This window comes from Pteropus vampyrus, unplaced genomic scaffold (genome assembly GCF_000151845.1).
Source record: "Pteropus vampyrus isolate Shadow unplaced genomic scaffold, Pvam_2.0 Scaffold301, whole genome shotgun sequence".
NCBI lineage: Eukaryota > Metazoa > Chordata > Mammalia > Chiroptera > Pteropodidae > Pteropus > Pteropus vampyrus.
This window is the reverse complement of record NW_011889082.1, coordinates 2,362,495-2,376,153: the sequence shown is the minus strand read 5'-3', so window position 1 is coordinate 2,376,153 and position 13,659 is coordinate 2,362,495. Positions and strand designations below refer to the sequence as shown.

At 39.1% G+C, this 13,659-nt stretch overlaps 1 protein-coding gene across 4 annotated transcripts in view; it reads left to right on the top strand.

Annotated features, from left to right (window-relative positions):
* The window catches only part of VLDLR (very low density lipoprotein receptor), a 32,373-nt gene extending 19,154 nt beyond the window's left edge, over window positions 1–13,219 (top strand). For 3 of the 4 annotated variants that reach the window (XM_011376673.2, XM_011376672.2, XM_023521273.1), the window contains 15 exons: window positions 1,173–1,544; window positions 1,644–1,766; window positions 1,853–1,975; window positions 2,437–2,556; window positions 2,661–2,786; window positions 3,277–3,448; window positions 4,040–4,261; window positions 5,151–5,269; window positions 5,860–5,999; window positions 6,318–6,459; window positions 9,152–9,298; window positions 10,179–10,262; window positions 10,640–10,720; window positions 11,527–11,696; window positions 12,580–13,219. In XM_011376673.2, coding sequence (XP_011374975.1) covers window positions 1,173–1,544; window positions 1,644–1,766; window positions 1,853–1,975; window positions 2,437–2,556; window positions 2,661–2,786; window positions 3,277–3,448; window positions 4,040–4,261; window positions 5,151–5,269; window positions 5,860–5,999; window positions 6,318–6,459; window positions 9,152–9,298; window positions 10,179–10,262; window positions 10,640–10,720; window positions 11,527–11,696; window positions 12,580–12,615 — 2,177 coding nt within the window. In that variant the 3' untranslated portion in view covers window positions 12,616–13,219. The remainder of the gene's footprint in view (window positions 1–1,172; window positions 1,545–1,643; window positions 1,767–1,852; window positions 1,976–2,436; window positions 2,557–2,660; window positions 2,787–3,276; window positions 3,449–4,039; window positions 4,262–5,150; window positions 5,270–5,859; window positions 6,000–6,317; window positions 6,460–9,151; window positions 9,299–10,178; window positions 10,263–10,639; window positions 10,721–11,526; window positions 11,697–12,579) is intronic. The other variant, XM_011376674.2, reaches the window with a different exon arrangement.
* Window positions 13,220–13,659: the final 440 nt, after the last annotated feature.

Sequence of the window (13,659 nt, the reverse complement as noted above, 5' to 3'; positions counted from 1 at the left end):
TTATTTTTGCTTTTACTTCCCTTGCCTTTGAGGTCAAATTCATAAAATCCTCTTTAAGTCCAAGGTCCTTGCATTTAGTTTCTATGTTTTCTTTTATGCATTTTATTGTTTCAGGTCTTATAGTCAAGCCCTTAATCCATTTTGAGTTAATTTTGGTGTGTGGTGATAGACAATAGTCTAGTTTCATTCTTTTGCAGGTGACTTTCCAGTTTTCCCAGCACCATTAATTGACGAGGCTTTCCTTCCTTCATTGTATGTTTTGGGCTTTTTTGTTGAAAATTATTTGCCCATATAAGTATGGGTTTAATTCTGGACCGTCAGTTCTGTTCCACTGGTCCGTGTGTCTGTTTTGCTGTCAATATCATGCTGTTTTGATTACTGTTGCTTTGTAGTATAATTTGAAGTTGGACAGAGTGATGCCTCCAGCCCCATTCTTTTTTCTCAGGATGGCATTGGCAATTCGGGATCTTTTGTGCTTCCATACAAATCTGATGATTTTTTGTTCCATTTGTTTAAAAAATGCATTTGGCCAGAATTTGAGTCAAAGTACAAACTGCCTACTCTGATTAGCTTATCATCATAAGCATATCTGGCTGCTAGATTGTGATTGTAGCCCTAGAAGTGATTTTCTAAAACATTTACATTTTTAAGACCTGTTATTCCTGATCCTCATTTGAAGGATCAGCAGAGAAGGATATGTGTATGGTGGTGTAACATAATGGCTTCTTTTTGGTAATAGTGTCATAATGCTTATTATATGTTTGCCTGAATACCTGATGCATGATAGTCTCAGTTAATGATGTGGTCTGGCCTGATAAGCAGTGTATCCATTTAAAGATAACTCAGTCTCTGCCTTCCATAATGAAATTCCTTGTTATAGTTTAAGTTACTGATCACTATTCCTATAAGAGTCAATTGTGATTCTCATCTCGAATTAATTTCTAGTCTTCAACTCCCTTCTTAGTCCTTTATTTCTGTTCGTATTCCATCTTTTACGTAGTGAGACAATTTCCTAGTATTCCAAGAACTTGGATATAATTCTACTTTAGCTTTTAAGGTAAGCTAGAAAGCTAGGATTCATGATCAAAGATCTGCAGGTTAGATTTTGGGACAAGAGTCATGAAAGGACCAGTCCTGATACCCTTTCAGTGGGGCATCCTCTCTCTCAATAGGCAACATAACGTGTAGCTCTGACGAGTTCACTTGCTCCAGTGGCCGCTGTATCTCCAGGAATTTTGTATGCAATGGCCAGGATGACTGTAATGATGGCAGTGATGAGCTCGACTGTGCCCCACCATCTTGTGGCGCCCATGAGTTCCAGTGCAGCTCCTCCTCCTGCATCCCCATCAGCTGGAAGTGCGACGATGATGCTGACTGCTCAGACCAGTCTGATGAGTCCCTAGAACAGTGTGGCCGCCAGCCAGTGATACACTTCAAGTGCCCAGCCAGTGAGATCCAGTGTGGCTCCGGTGAGTGCATCCACAGGAAGTGGCGATGTGATGGGGATCCTGACTGCAAGGATGGCAGCGATGAGATCAACTGTCGTAAGTAGCTTTCTTGTCAGTATGGCATGTTCGGTTCTCCATGTATCAACTGCGGACAGTTTGGCTGGCTTCATTTCCTGGTGTTCCCTCCCTCTGTAGCTTCTCGAACCTGCCAACCTGACCAATTTGAGTGTGAGGATGGTAGCTGTATCCATGGCAGCAGGCAGTGTAATGGAATCCGAGACTGTGTCGATGGTTCTGACGAAGTCAACTGCAAAAATGGTAAGGGTCTCTCCTTGTGGGTTAGTCAGGGGGCTGCTCCGATCAGACCCACTAATGGAATCTCTTGTCTGTGTTTCTCTTTGTAGTCAATCAGTGCTTGGGCCCCGGGAAATTTCTGTGCAGAAGTGGAGAATGCATAGATGTCAGTAAAGTATGTAACCAGGAGCAGGACTGCAAGGACTGGAGTGATGAGCCCCTGAAAGAATGTCGTAAGTGAAGGGGTTGCTTGAGGACAGAGTCAGGAAGGATAATTAGGCCCAGCATAAGTATGCTGTCTGGACCCTGCATAATGTCTGGTTAAATTACTTTTAATGAATGAAGTTCAATTGTTGGACTCGAGAGTGAATTTTTATGACTTAAAAGCCCAAACAGTGACAAACTAGATCATAATTTACGTCCTTAAAAATAACTGATTTGTAATAGAGAAACCTGACCAAATACTGCTTAACCAGCTGGTAACTAACTGGCTAAGAAGATTGGGTCTATTATTTCTTCCAGTATGCTCTTAAGATGCATATCTATAAGACATATTTTTAGCTCTTGGAAAAATCATAAGTTTGGCCAGACTAACTAGACAAGTTATTGCAGATAGACTAGAATTTAAATGTTAATAGGACAGATATCAATTTGGAATAAGCCGTCAAGTAACTCTACTTCATTTTTATTTCAGACGTAAATGAATGCTTGGTTAATAATGGTGGATGTTCCCATATCTGCAAGGACCTAGTTATAGGCTATGAATGTGACTGTGCGGCTGGGTTTGAACTGATAGATAGGAAAACCTGTGGAGGTGAGTCAAAGAAGAGAACCTAAGTCCTGGGGCTGATGGGAAAGGACGGTACATCTCTGTAGGTTATCTACGAACGGCAAGACTAATTCTAATTTCCCTCCTAGATATTGATGAATGCCAAAATCCGGGAATCTGCAGTCAAATTTGTATCAACTTAAAAGGCGGTTACAAGTGTGAATGTAGTCGTGGCTATCAAATGGATCTTGCTACTGGCGTGTGCAAGGCAGTAGGTAAATGGACTTGAACTGGTGTAGTTCCAGTACCTTTAAGTGTTTGTGAAAGGTATAGCCAGTGACTACTATAGTCAAACTAAATATGAAATTAAAATAGTACTCGAGAGCGATGCTATTAAATTCATAGTGCAATGTCATAGATCAAAGAGCGGATGATTTCCCCAGATTCCTACCTTGGTTAATTCCTTTTGTATATGATACCATGAATATCTACCAGGCTTGCTTACTTTCTGCTTCCAAAACTTGAATACAATTCAAATAAGTAACTTATTCATCAGCTGCCCTGTTGTTGAATGCCGTGATCCCAGAACTTCTTAAACAGTGGGAAGCACTTGCGGGTCCCACTGTCCCGGACTCTGGCAAAAGTCATCCTGAGGTGTTCAGCAGTGCCTTCACTTTTTAAGTGCTCCTCTGTTGGGAGGAAGTAACTTAGAAAGACCTTGCCTTCTTACAGCAAAACTAAATAAACTCGACTTCTGTCTTGCAGGCAAAGAGCCAAGTCTGATCTTCACTAATCGAAGAGACATCAGGAAGATTGGCTTAGAGAGGAAAGAATATATCCAACTAGTTGAACAGCTAAGAAACACTGTGGCTCTAGATGCCGACATTGCTGCTCAGAAAGTATTCTGGGCTGATCTAAGCCAAAAGGCCATCTTCAGGTAACTTTAGTTCCACTCTTTGTGTCTTGGCCTAAAAGCCATTGTCACTTGGCCTTTGAGAAGGTTTAGAAGAATTTTTCTTGTCTCTAGCTCCAGTCTAGCATCTAGTTCACTGAGAATAGTAAATCTAAACAATAATTCTTTAACTTTTAAATTACTATCAGTTCCTCATTGGAAACTTAACAGTTGCCTATGAAGTAAAAAATGGCTACAGCTATAAGATTATAGCAGATGACATCTTAATTTCTCCTATTTTCTCCTCTTTCTCTAGAGTTATTTAAGAACTGTTTATAGTTGCTACAAATAGAAATGGTAGTGAAGTTTTTTCTTAATGGGAACTATAGAAACTCAGATGACGGCTACTGAAACAAATAGCTTCACTTAAAAGTGTATTGTTCTTCCATATAGAATACATACCCGCAACTAGATAATCTCCATTATTGTTAATTTAGTTAAATAATTTGAGTGGTGAGCTCTGGTGTTACTAGAGTTCTTTCTGAACAAAGTTGACCATTTTGTAAGCAGAAAGTCCATTTTCCAGGCTCTGATGGTGTCAAACTCTTAAATTTCTTGTGACCTATTCTGTTTCAGTGCCTCAATTGATGATGACAAGGTTGGTAGACATGTTAAAATGATCGACAATGTCTATAATCCTGCAGCCATTGCTGTTGATTGGGTGTACAAGACCATCTACTGGACTGATGCGGCTTCTAAGACTATTTCAGTAGCTACCCTAGACGGAACCAAGAGGAAGTTCCTGTTTAACTCTGACTTACGAGAGCCTGCCTCCATAGCAGTGGACCCACTGTCTGGGTTTGTATTGTGTTTTTCATCACTTAGCCTTTTAGATGCTGTCTGTGTAGGCCAGGTGCTTTCCTCATGCCTGAAGTAGAACTGAAATACCAAGACTCATCAGCTGCCCATAACAAAGAACTGCCCAGCTCATTATGTCAGTGGTGCCATGATTGAGCAACCCAGGGAGGGCCTCATCTCTATGATAGGCTCTCCCAGGGCAATATGACTGCAGGTTGACATTAAGGAAACAATGGTGATTTGATATACACCAGTGGTGTATCTGAATGCTTATGGTCCCCGCACTTCTACAAAAGTGACTTTTAATTTTTGCCTGAATGCTTTGTCATGTTAGTTCTGGGTGATCAAACCTAAATATTTGCATGAGTTGTGAGGACTTTGGTAACCACATTACCTCAAGGCTTTCATCTAAACTGCAAGTTGTTTGAAAGTCCAGTTGACATCAACAGACCTCTCTAGAAATATTTCACTGAGAGGTTTCCTAAATTGCCACTAAATAACATTAAAAAGCAGCTTAGGAAGCTAAGGCTGCAATAATCACAATTGACCCCCATGCAGCCTCGCTAGCACACGATCAGCTACTCTTGCTCTAAAACTTGTTATTCATCTTCACTCCTCTAAAAGAATTGACCTCTTATAAATGAAATATATAACGTGTGATTTGGGGCCGAAATTTAAATGTTAGACTTATATAGATTAATACCATTAATGAGCTTGTAGATTCTTAGCGTTCTCTTTTGTTTACCCAGAACATAATTCAGACTGTGAAGTGTTACTATTTGTCTTCATCAATCCCCAGTTTTCTGTTCACTCTTTAAATGTTTGTCTTAAGCCACAACTTTATTCATTCTAAACTGCTGAGGCTTATTTCTGATTTAATTCTTCCCAGCTTTGTTTACTGGTCAGACTGGGGTGAACCAGCTAAAATAGAAAAAGCAGGAATGAATGGATTTGATAGACGGCCGCTGGTGACTATGGAGATCCAATGGCCTAACGGAATTACACTTGGTATGTATGTTTATGTTCTTTCTTTCTTGCCCACAAATTCAACTGTCTTCACAGAGTTTTAACTTATCTCCATAGTTAATTCTGGACTATAGCAGACAACTCTCACAGTTCCTTCTACAGCAGGAGTTTTGGATGTGAATAACTGAGTTATACAAGTGGAATGGTGAATTTAAATTACATATTGCATAATTACTGTCCATTTCAGCCTAATATGTGACACAAACTCAGTGATTCTTGGGTCTTGGGAACTCTCAACCTAAATATTCCTGGCATAAGTGCTTTAGCATGTTCCACATTGCAGGCTTATAACAGTTTTCTTCTGGCTCATCAGGGGAGAATAACAAAGTGCAGCCTCTCTTAAAACTTTCATTATGGAGTGACGTTTCTTCAGTCAATTATGTTAAGAATTTTTGGTGCCCCTATTAATCCCTCCAAATGACTGTGCGTACAGATTCTGCAGGCTGCTTCACATTGTGGGATCCCATTGAGAACCCCTGCTAGAAAAGTAGAATACCAGATTCCTTAGATATATTAAATGGAAACCAGAGCAATACTGACTTACTATATAATGAAATTCTTTTCCTGCCTAGACCTTATAAAGAGTCGTCTCTATTGGCTTGATTCTAAGTTGCACATGTTATCCAGTGTGGACTTGAACGGCCAAGATCGTAGGATAGTGCTAAAGTCTCTGGAGTTCCTAGCTCATCCTCTTGCACTAACAATATTTGAGGTAAGACGCATGCCTCACATCTAAGTGTATATCTTTGGGTTACTGTAGCACCTTGGGGAGAGAGAACAGGCATGGGGGAAGGGCAAAGGAGCATGACTTGAGAAAATGCTTTCACTTAAAACCTGAGACAAGTTAGATACAGATGCCTTGCCTCACTTTAAGAAATCAGAACTTGCTCGTCTTACAGTTTTACATCCAATGTCCCAGACGGCCTTAAATAGACTTAGTCCATTAAAATCGCCAGTAAATAATAATGACCTTAGATAGTGACTTGTGTTCATCGTATGTGTATGTGCTAATTTGGTGGTTCTGTTTTAGGACCGTGTCTACTGGATAGATGGGGAAAATGAAGCAGTCTATGGTGCCAATAAATTCACTGGGTCGGAGCTGGCCACTCTAGTTAACAACCTTAATGATGCCCAAGACATCATTGTCTATCATGAACTTGTACAGCCAACAGGTAACGTGGGGAAGCACAGCCCTTTGTGGCTACTTTAAGGGCAGCAGGATGACACCATACCTACTGGGTATCAGTAGCTCTCTAGCCACTCAACTTGCTCTAAAGTGGAACTTTTCCCTCCTGTACCCTACCTCAAACACTTTAAACCTGGTATTTGGTGTATTCTATTTCTGACTTCCTAGTGAAAGAGCTTCAGAACTTCAGTTCTCATCTTCTCTCCCAACACTTCGTTTTCAGTCTTTTATTTCAGTCTTTTCCACATCCCCTTGGCCTTGCTAAAACTACTGCACTAGCCTCTAAAGTAGCCACAAACTTCCCTTCCTTCATGATACCCCTCATGATACACCTTATATAGGCTTGTGTAGATCCTCAAACATATCTGGTCATATTGCCTCCCACTCAAAATACTTTACTGGTTCTATCTAAATGAAACCCTTAACATCAAACTAAAAAGGTTTTGCACAGTGAAGGAAACCATTGACAAAACTAAGAGACAATCTAGTGAATGGGAGAAGATATTTGCAAATGATACATCCAATCAGGGTGAATCTCCAAAATATATAAAGAACTCATACAACTTAACAGCAAAAAGGGAAACATGCCATTTAAAAAAATGGGCAAAGGACCTGAATAGACATTTTTCCCAAGATAATATACAGGGAGCCAACAGCCATATGAAAAGATGCTCAACATCACTAATCAGAGAAATGCAAATCAAAACCACAGTGAGATTATCACCTCTCACCTGTCAGAATGGCCATCATCAATAAATCAACAAATAACAAGTATCAGCGGAATGTAGAGAAAAGGGAACCCTTCTGCACTGTTGGTGGGATTGTAAATTAGTGCAGCCTAATGGAAAACAGTATGGAGAGTCCTCAAAATTTAAAAGTAGAGCTGCTGTACAATCTAGCAATTCTACTTCTAGGTATTTATCTGAAGGAAAAAATAACAGTAATTCAAAAAGATATGTGCAACCCTGTGTTCATTGCAGCATTACTGGTAGTTGCTAAGCTGTGGAAGTAACCTAGATGTCCATCAATAGATGAATGGATAAAGAAGATATATACATATAAATATAATTATTTATATATTATATAAATGAGATATACATAAATGGGATATATATAGATATTATTCAGCAATAGAAAAGAATGAAATCTTTCCATTTCAACAACATGGATAGACCTAGAGGGTATTATGCTGAGTGAAATAAGCTAGACAGAGAAAGATAAATACCATATGATTTCACTTTTATGTGGAATCTAAAAAACAAAAACAAAATAAGGGAATGATCAAAACAGAAACAGACCCATAGATGTAGAAAACAAGTTGAGGGTTGCCAAAAAGGAAGGGTGGAGGATGAGAATAATTTTTTTTAAGTCTATTACATGACAAGTATAGTTTCAGGCCCTGGAGACATAAGATTGAAAAAGACTGAGCTTTAGAACCCATAGGACAGAATGCTCACACTTAGTTTCTTGAAGGACTTTGAAACACATTCATTAAAAAAAAAAAAAAAAGACAAGAACATAGGAGTAAATTTTCATAGCTTTGGGTTAAACAATAGTTTCTAATATATGACACCAAAAGCACAAGTGGCAGAATAAATAAATTGAACTTCACCAGAATTTTACAACTTTTTTTGATTCAAAATATATGATCAAAAAGTGAAAAAAACACCCCAAAATGGGAGAAAATATTTGTATATCATAAAGCCGATGAGTCTATTATCCAGAATATATAAAGGACTCTTACTACTCAAAAACAAAAAAGCAAATATTCCAATTAAAAATGGGTAAATGATTTGAATAGACATTTCTCCAAGGAAGCTGTACATGTCCAATAAGTACAGGAAAAGATGCTCAAAACACTTGGTCACTAGGAAAATACAATGACTAAGCCACAATGAGATACACTTCATAAATTTTAAAGACACATTGCTAAAGGAAAGAAGACAGTTTGAAAAGACCATATGCTATGTAACAGCATTTATATGACATTCTGAAAAAGGGAAAACTATAGAGATATGAAATAGATTGGTGGCTACGAAGGCTTGAGAGAGGAAGGTTGAACAGGTGAAGGGGAACTGGGAAAAGGGAATGGTATATGTGTATAAATAAATAAGTAAAACCCTTAAATTTCCCTAGAGCTCATTCCTTCCACTTTGCGGGAACAAGACAAGACAAAGCCAGGAGACCATGCTTATCTCCTTCCTCTGAGCCTTCTGGTCACTCACCTCATTTCTCCACCTGCTCCCTCACCACCCATCTGTTTAAGGCATAACTTTTATTCTGCTTCCAAGAAATTTCTTTGGATCTGTGGTGTTCTGAGAGCATGCTGCCTGTATCCTTATATTTATTCTTCGTTAATATTGGTTTAACTTGAAGGTTTGACAGAGTAGACAATTTTAAGTTCCTTGAGAACAAAGACTCATGTTTTCTTAACCTAAAACAGGGGTTTTTTGGTTTTGTTTTGTTTTGTTAGCTTACCTTTTTTTTTTTTTAATTCTTTAATGCTACCACATATTTGACCCCCTTTACCCTATTTACCTCCTTCCTCCCTCCTACCCTCTGATAACCACTAGTCTATTTTTAATGTCCATGAGTCCGTTTGTTCTGTTCTAAAACAGGGTTTTATGTATATAGCAGACACTGGTATATCTATTCTAAAGCACTTTGTTTCTGACCAGGTAAAAACTGGTGTGAAGAAGACATGGAGAATGGAGGATGTGAATACTTATGCCTGCCAGCACCACAGATTAACGATCACTCTCCAAAATACACTTGTTCCTGTCCCAATGGGTACAATCTAGAGAAAAATGGTCGTGAGTGCCAAAGTAAGGCTTTTTATGTTTCATCCTCAAGCAAGACATACAACAGGCAACAGAATAAGACACTAGCTATAAAAATTAGCCTGGATTTTAGAATTTTAACTAACTCTGAGATTTGAGAACATACCTGCTATTGTTGCATGCCAGGTGTTCATGTCGTTACTTCAGAATTGACTTTTAACTCATTTCAACATGAGATGAGTCTACAGATGACACTTTCGTCAAAGTGTCAGTGTGCCTCGTACTGATTTGTACCAGCTAGTCCCATAACAGCACTGAGCTAGCCAACTTGCAGATAATTAAACAGTCTTAGCATTTTCCTGCAACAAGATAGGTTTGTAATTATGCTTTAAAAGGGCCATGGCCCCAATGGGTGACATTATCTTAAACTCATGCTTAAATCAAACTTGCATTTTAGTCTTCTGTTCTTACCTTTCATGTTGTGAGCAAGGAACTCATATTGTGAGGTTTTTATTAGCTTAATACTGAATCCCTGCGGGGACTAGCTCAAATTACTGAGAAAGCAGTTGCATGATAACCTGGCAATAAGATTGGTATGCCTGGTGATCTGTTTTTGAGAGCATTTCTTATAACTTTTGGAGCCTAGGACATTGCTTAGAGGGGGTCATTAAGTGTGGCTGTGCATCTTTTTGAATTCTCAATTTTCAAATGCTGAATCTCCTGCCCAAAGTCTCCAATATCTCTGGTCTTGCCTGAAGTCTGATGTTTCTCCCAGTCTTGACACATTCACTGTGCAACTTAGTTCAGCAGTGGTTTGTCTATTTTCCATGGTGTTAAAATAACCTATCGCATGGCTTGTCTGGACTAAACAGCCAGCCTCTCTGGAACCTTGGCATTAACCAGGTTCTTGGTTTTTATAATTCAGGTACTGCAACTACTGTGACTTACAGTGAGACAAAAGATACCAAGACAACAGAAATTTCATCAACTAGTGGACTAGTTCCTGGAGGTATTGGGTTCAGTACTGCAAACTGTTAATCTCAACTAACAGCCACACTCTTTGTATCTATTGCTTAAATAATTAATGCAGCCTTTAACTACTAGTTCTGCCCCTACTGGTAACCTACATTTCAACTTCAACGACTTAGAACCTGAAAACCTTAGCCTGACCTGACTTATCGAGGTTTCTGTTAGAGAAATGGTAGTGAAATGGCCATAACAGCGTGACTCTAAAATACTTCTAGACCAGGTGTCCTGCTATGACTGTAGCAGATCCTGAACATCAGTGATAAATACAAGGGCATGAGGCTCTCCACCGGATGGGTACACAGAATTCCAAGTCCAAATTGAGATCCTTCTAAACTAATTCCTTTTATTCTCCTGTAGGGATCAATGTGACTACAGCAATATCAGAGGTCAGTGTTCCTCCAAAAGGGACTTCTGCTGCCTGGGCCATCCTTCCCCTTTGTAAGTAGATTTCCTACATATCTGGCTCCAACGAACTTCTTAGATACCAGATGAGCATTTATAGTTTATCTCGAGATACCCCTCCCATGGCCCCTTGTGCTGTCATAGTGCTCGTGACGCTGAATTATATTCGCTCCCTCCCCAACACGGCACACTGAAATGAGAGTCCATATGTTTCTCTTCAGTGGTATCCTTCACACAGTGACTGGCAGTGATGAATGTTCAACAACTACACGAAAGGTGGTTGTTGCTTTCTGCTTCAGAGTTGTTAGTTTGGCTTATCCCCTTTCACAATAAGTCCCTTTAAGTAAAGAACACTGTTCTATTCCCCTTTGCAATCTATATAATTCTACGAAGCTTAAGTGCCTTCCTGAGAAGGTATAAGACTTATAGAGAATAAATTAAAAATAGTTAATTTTCAAACCTGGAGAGAACCTCTAAAGCTACTATTGGGTATGTGAATTCTAAGGCACTATGATATAATGGCCTCTTCATCCTGAATTACTGGATTCCAGGCTTAGCAAATGCCCAAGGGCGACCACTTGAAGAGCTCTCCAGAAGCTTCTGCAGTTTTAATTCAGTCAGCCTGGGGAGGGGCCAGAACTATACACTTGCCCAGATGGATATGTGGGGTTCAGCACCGGACTATAGAATAACATTTAACCACTGGTCTTAACTCGCTTCCAGCTCCTTATCCCAGCTTCATAAAACTTACATGAATGTCAGTAATCATGGACTCATGAATATGATCTCTTTTCTGTGTTTTGAGACTAGACCTTGCTTAGTTACCTTCAAACTTTTTTCAGTGCTCTTAGCAATGGCAACAGTAGGTGGCTACTTGATGTGGCGGAACTGGCAACACAAGAACATGAAAAGCATGAACTTTGACAACCCTGTGTACTTGAAGACCACCGAAGAGGACTTGTCAATAGACATTGGTAGACACAGTGCTTCTGTTGGACACACGTACCCAGCAGTAAGTCAGATTTGTGTCTTTACACACCATGGCTTGCAGTAAGAGTATGTGAAAAGGAGACCACTAATTCAAGAGCCATTAGGATCATGGAGCCACCAAATACTTTGTCTGCTACCTGGAGATTAGACAGTCTAGCCTGTTAGAATACAAGCCAGTCAGGTGATAAGCATCTGCCCCGTACAGAAAGAATGACAAGTAAGTCAACTTAAGGTCATCGCTATTTGAAGTATTTTTGGTTATAGAAATTATATGTAAATATTTGAATGAACCAAGTAGCTCTTTTTTGAACTGTTAAATCGGTTTCCTGCTGGATGCTTAAAAGTAAATTAGCATATCCTGTATAGGGGAATTGGCTTAACGTCAGTGTATTGCGTAAGATTCTTTGGTCCAAATTTACCAAATGCTTGAAAGTGTCCTATCCCACCTAGTATAACTAACTTTTCTGTCAGCAGTAGGGTCAGTCACTTGTTCTTCAGTTGAAACCCAACTGGAATATTTGGCCTTCACTTAGAGAACAGTCTGAACTAAACGTGTACTGAGCAGTCCCTCTCAAGCACTCTGGTGAAACAAAGAATGGTGGCCCATCTATGACAAACATGAGTCTTCACATTTTTCTCTAGAACTTAAGACCATTAAGTAGAACAGGCAGGATTGATCCACACTGTTTCCTCTCCCTTCCAAGCAAATACAGTTGAATTCAAGTTGAAATGCCTTAGTGACACAACTAATGTGACTTCATGAAGAATCTGTTTTGGAACTGACTTCCCCCCTTCTATGCATCTTTGATCTCTGAATGACTGACTCGAAAGCAAGGTCCCTTTTAGAGATGAGTTGCTTCAGTGAGTGATCGCCAAGCTCACTCCATACCTTTTCTTTTCCACAGATATCAGTCGTAAGCACAGATGATGATCTAGCTTGACTTCTGAGACAAATCTCGACCTTTGAGTCTAAACCAATAATATCTGTTTGGAATGGTAACCGAGCCAGGAGCTGAAGTCTCTTCCTCCAGCCTGGAAGAACATCAAGATATCTGTGTGGATCAAGCTTGTATACTTGACCATTTTTATATGACTTTCATAAATATTCCTGTCTACATTCTACTTCAGCTTTGGATGTGGTTACCAAGTATCTGTAACCCTTAAATTTCTAGACAGTATTGCCACCTCTGGCCAAATATGCACTTTCCCTAGAAAGCCATATTCCAGCAATTAAACTTGTGCTATAGTGTATACCACCTGTACATACATTGTATAGGCCATCTGTAAATATCCCAGAGAACAATCACTATTCTTAAGCACTTTGAAAATATTTCTATGTAAATTATTGTAAACTTTTTCAATGGTTGGGACAATGGCAATAGGATAAAACGGGTTACTAAGATGAAATTGCCAAAAAATTTGTAAACTAATTTTGTACGTATGAATGAAATCTTTGACCTCAATGGAGGTTTGCAAAGACTGAGTGTTCAAACTACTGTACTTTTTTTTCAAGTGCTAAAAATTAAACCAAGCAGCTTAACCATGGTTTGTGCCTATTCCTCTACGAAAAACTATAAACAGCTTAAGTTGTATGTACTAACTAAATATGGATCTTGATGTTGTACAACTAAGGCTATAATTTGGCTTATAACCAAGCATTAAAAGGACAAGGTACCACTTCATATTTGCTCCCCAAATATTTATTTTGTAAAAGAAGCTAGGTTAACCTGTACTTAGAATTCTTCTTGCTTAGAGGAAAGTTTCTTCTCTCAATTTGTTTTCCTGATCTAGAAACATAGGTTGAAATTTCTATTAATTCTGCTTCTTCATATTGAAGTCTCAGTTTTTCATGTTCTATCATTATATGTAGTTTGAGGACAAGTGCCTTCTAAGGCATGGAAAGGCCTTTCTTTTACAAGTCTGGACAGTACCATGAAGAGAGCTGGAGAAGATAAAAAATAGTTCCATTCTTGAACAATCTAAAG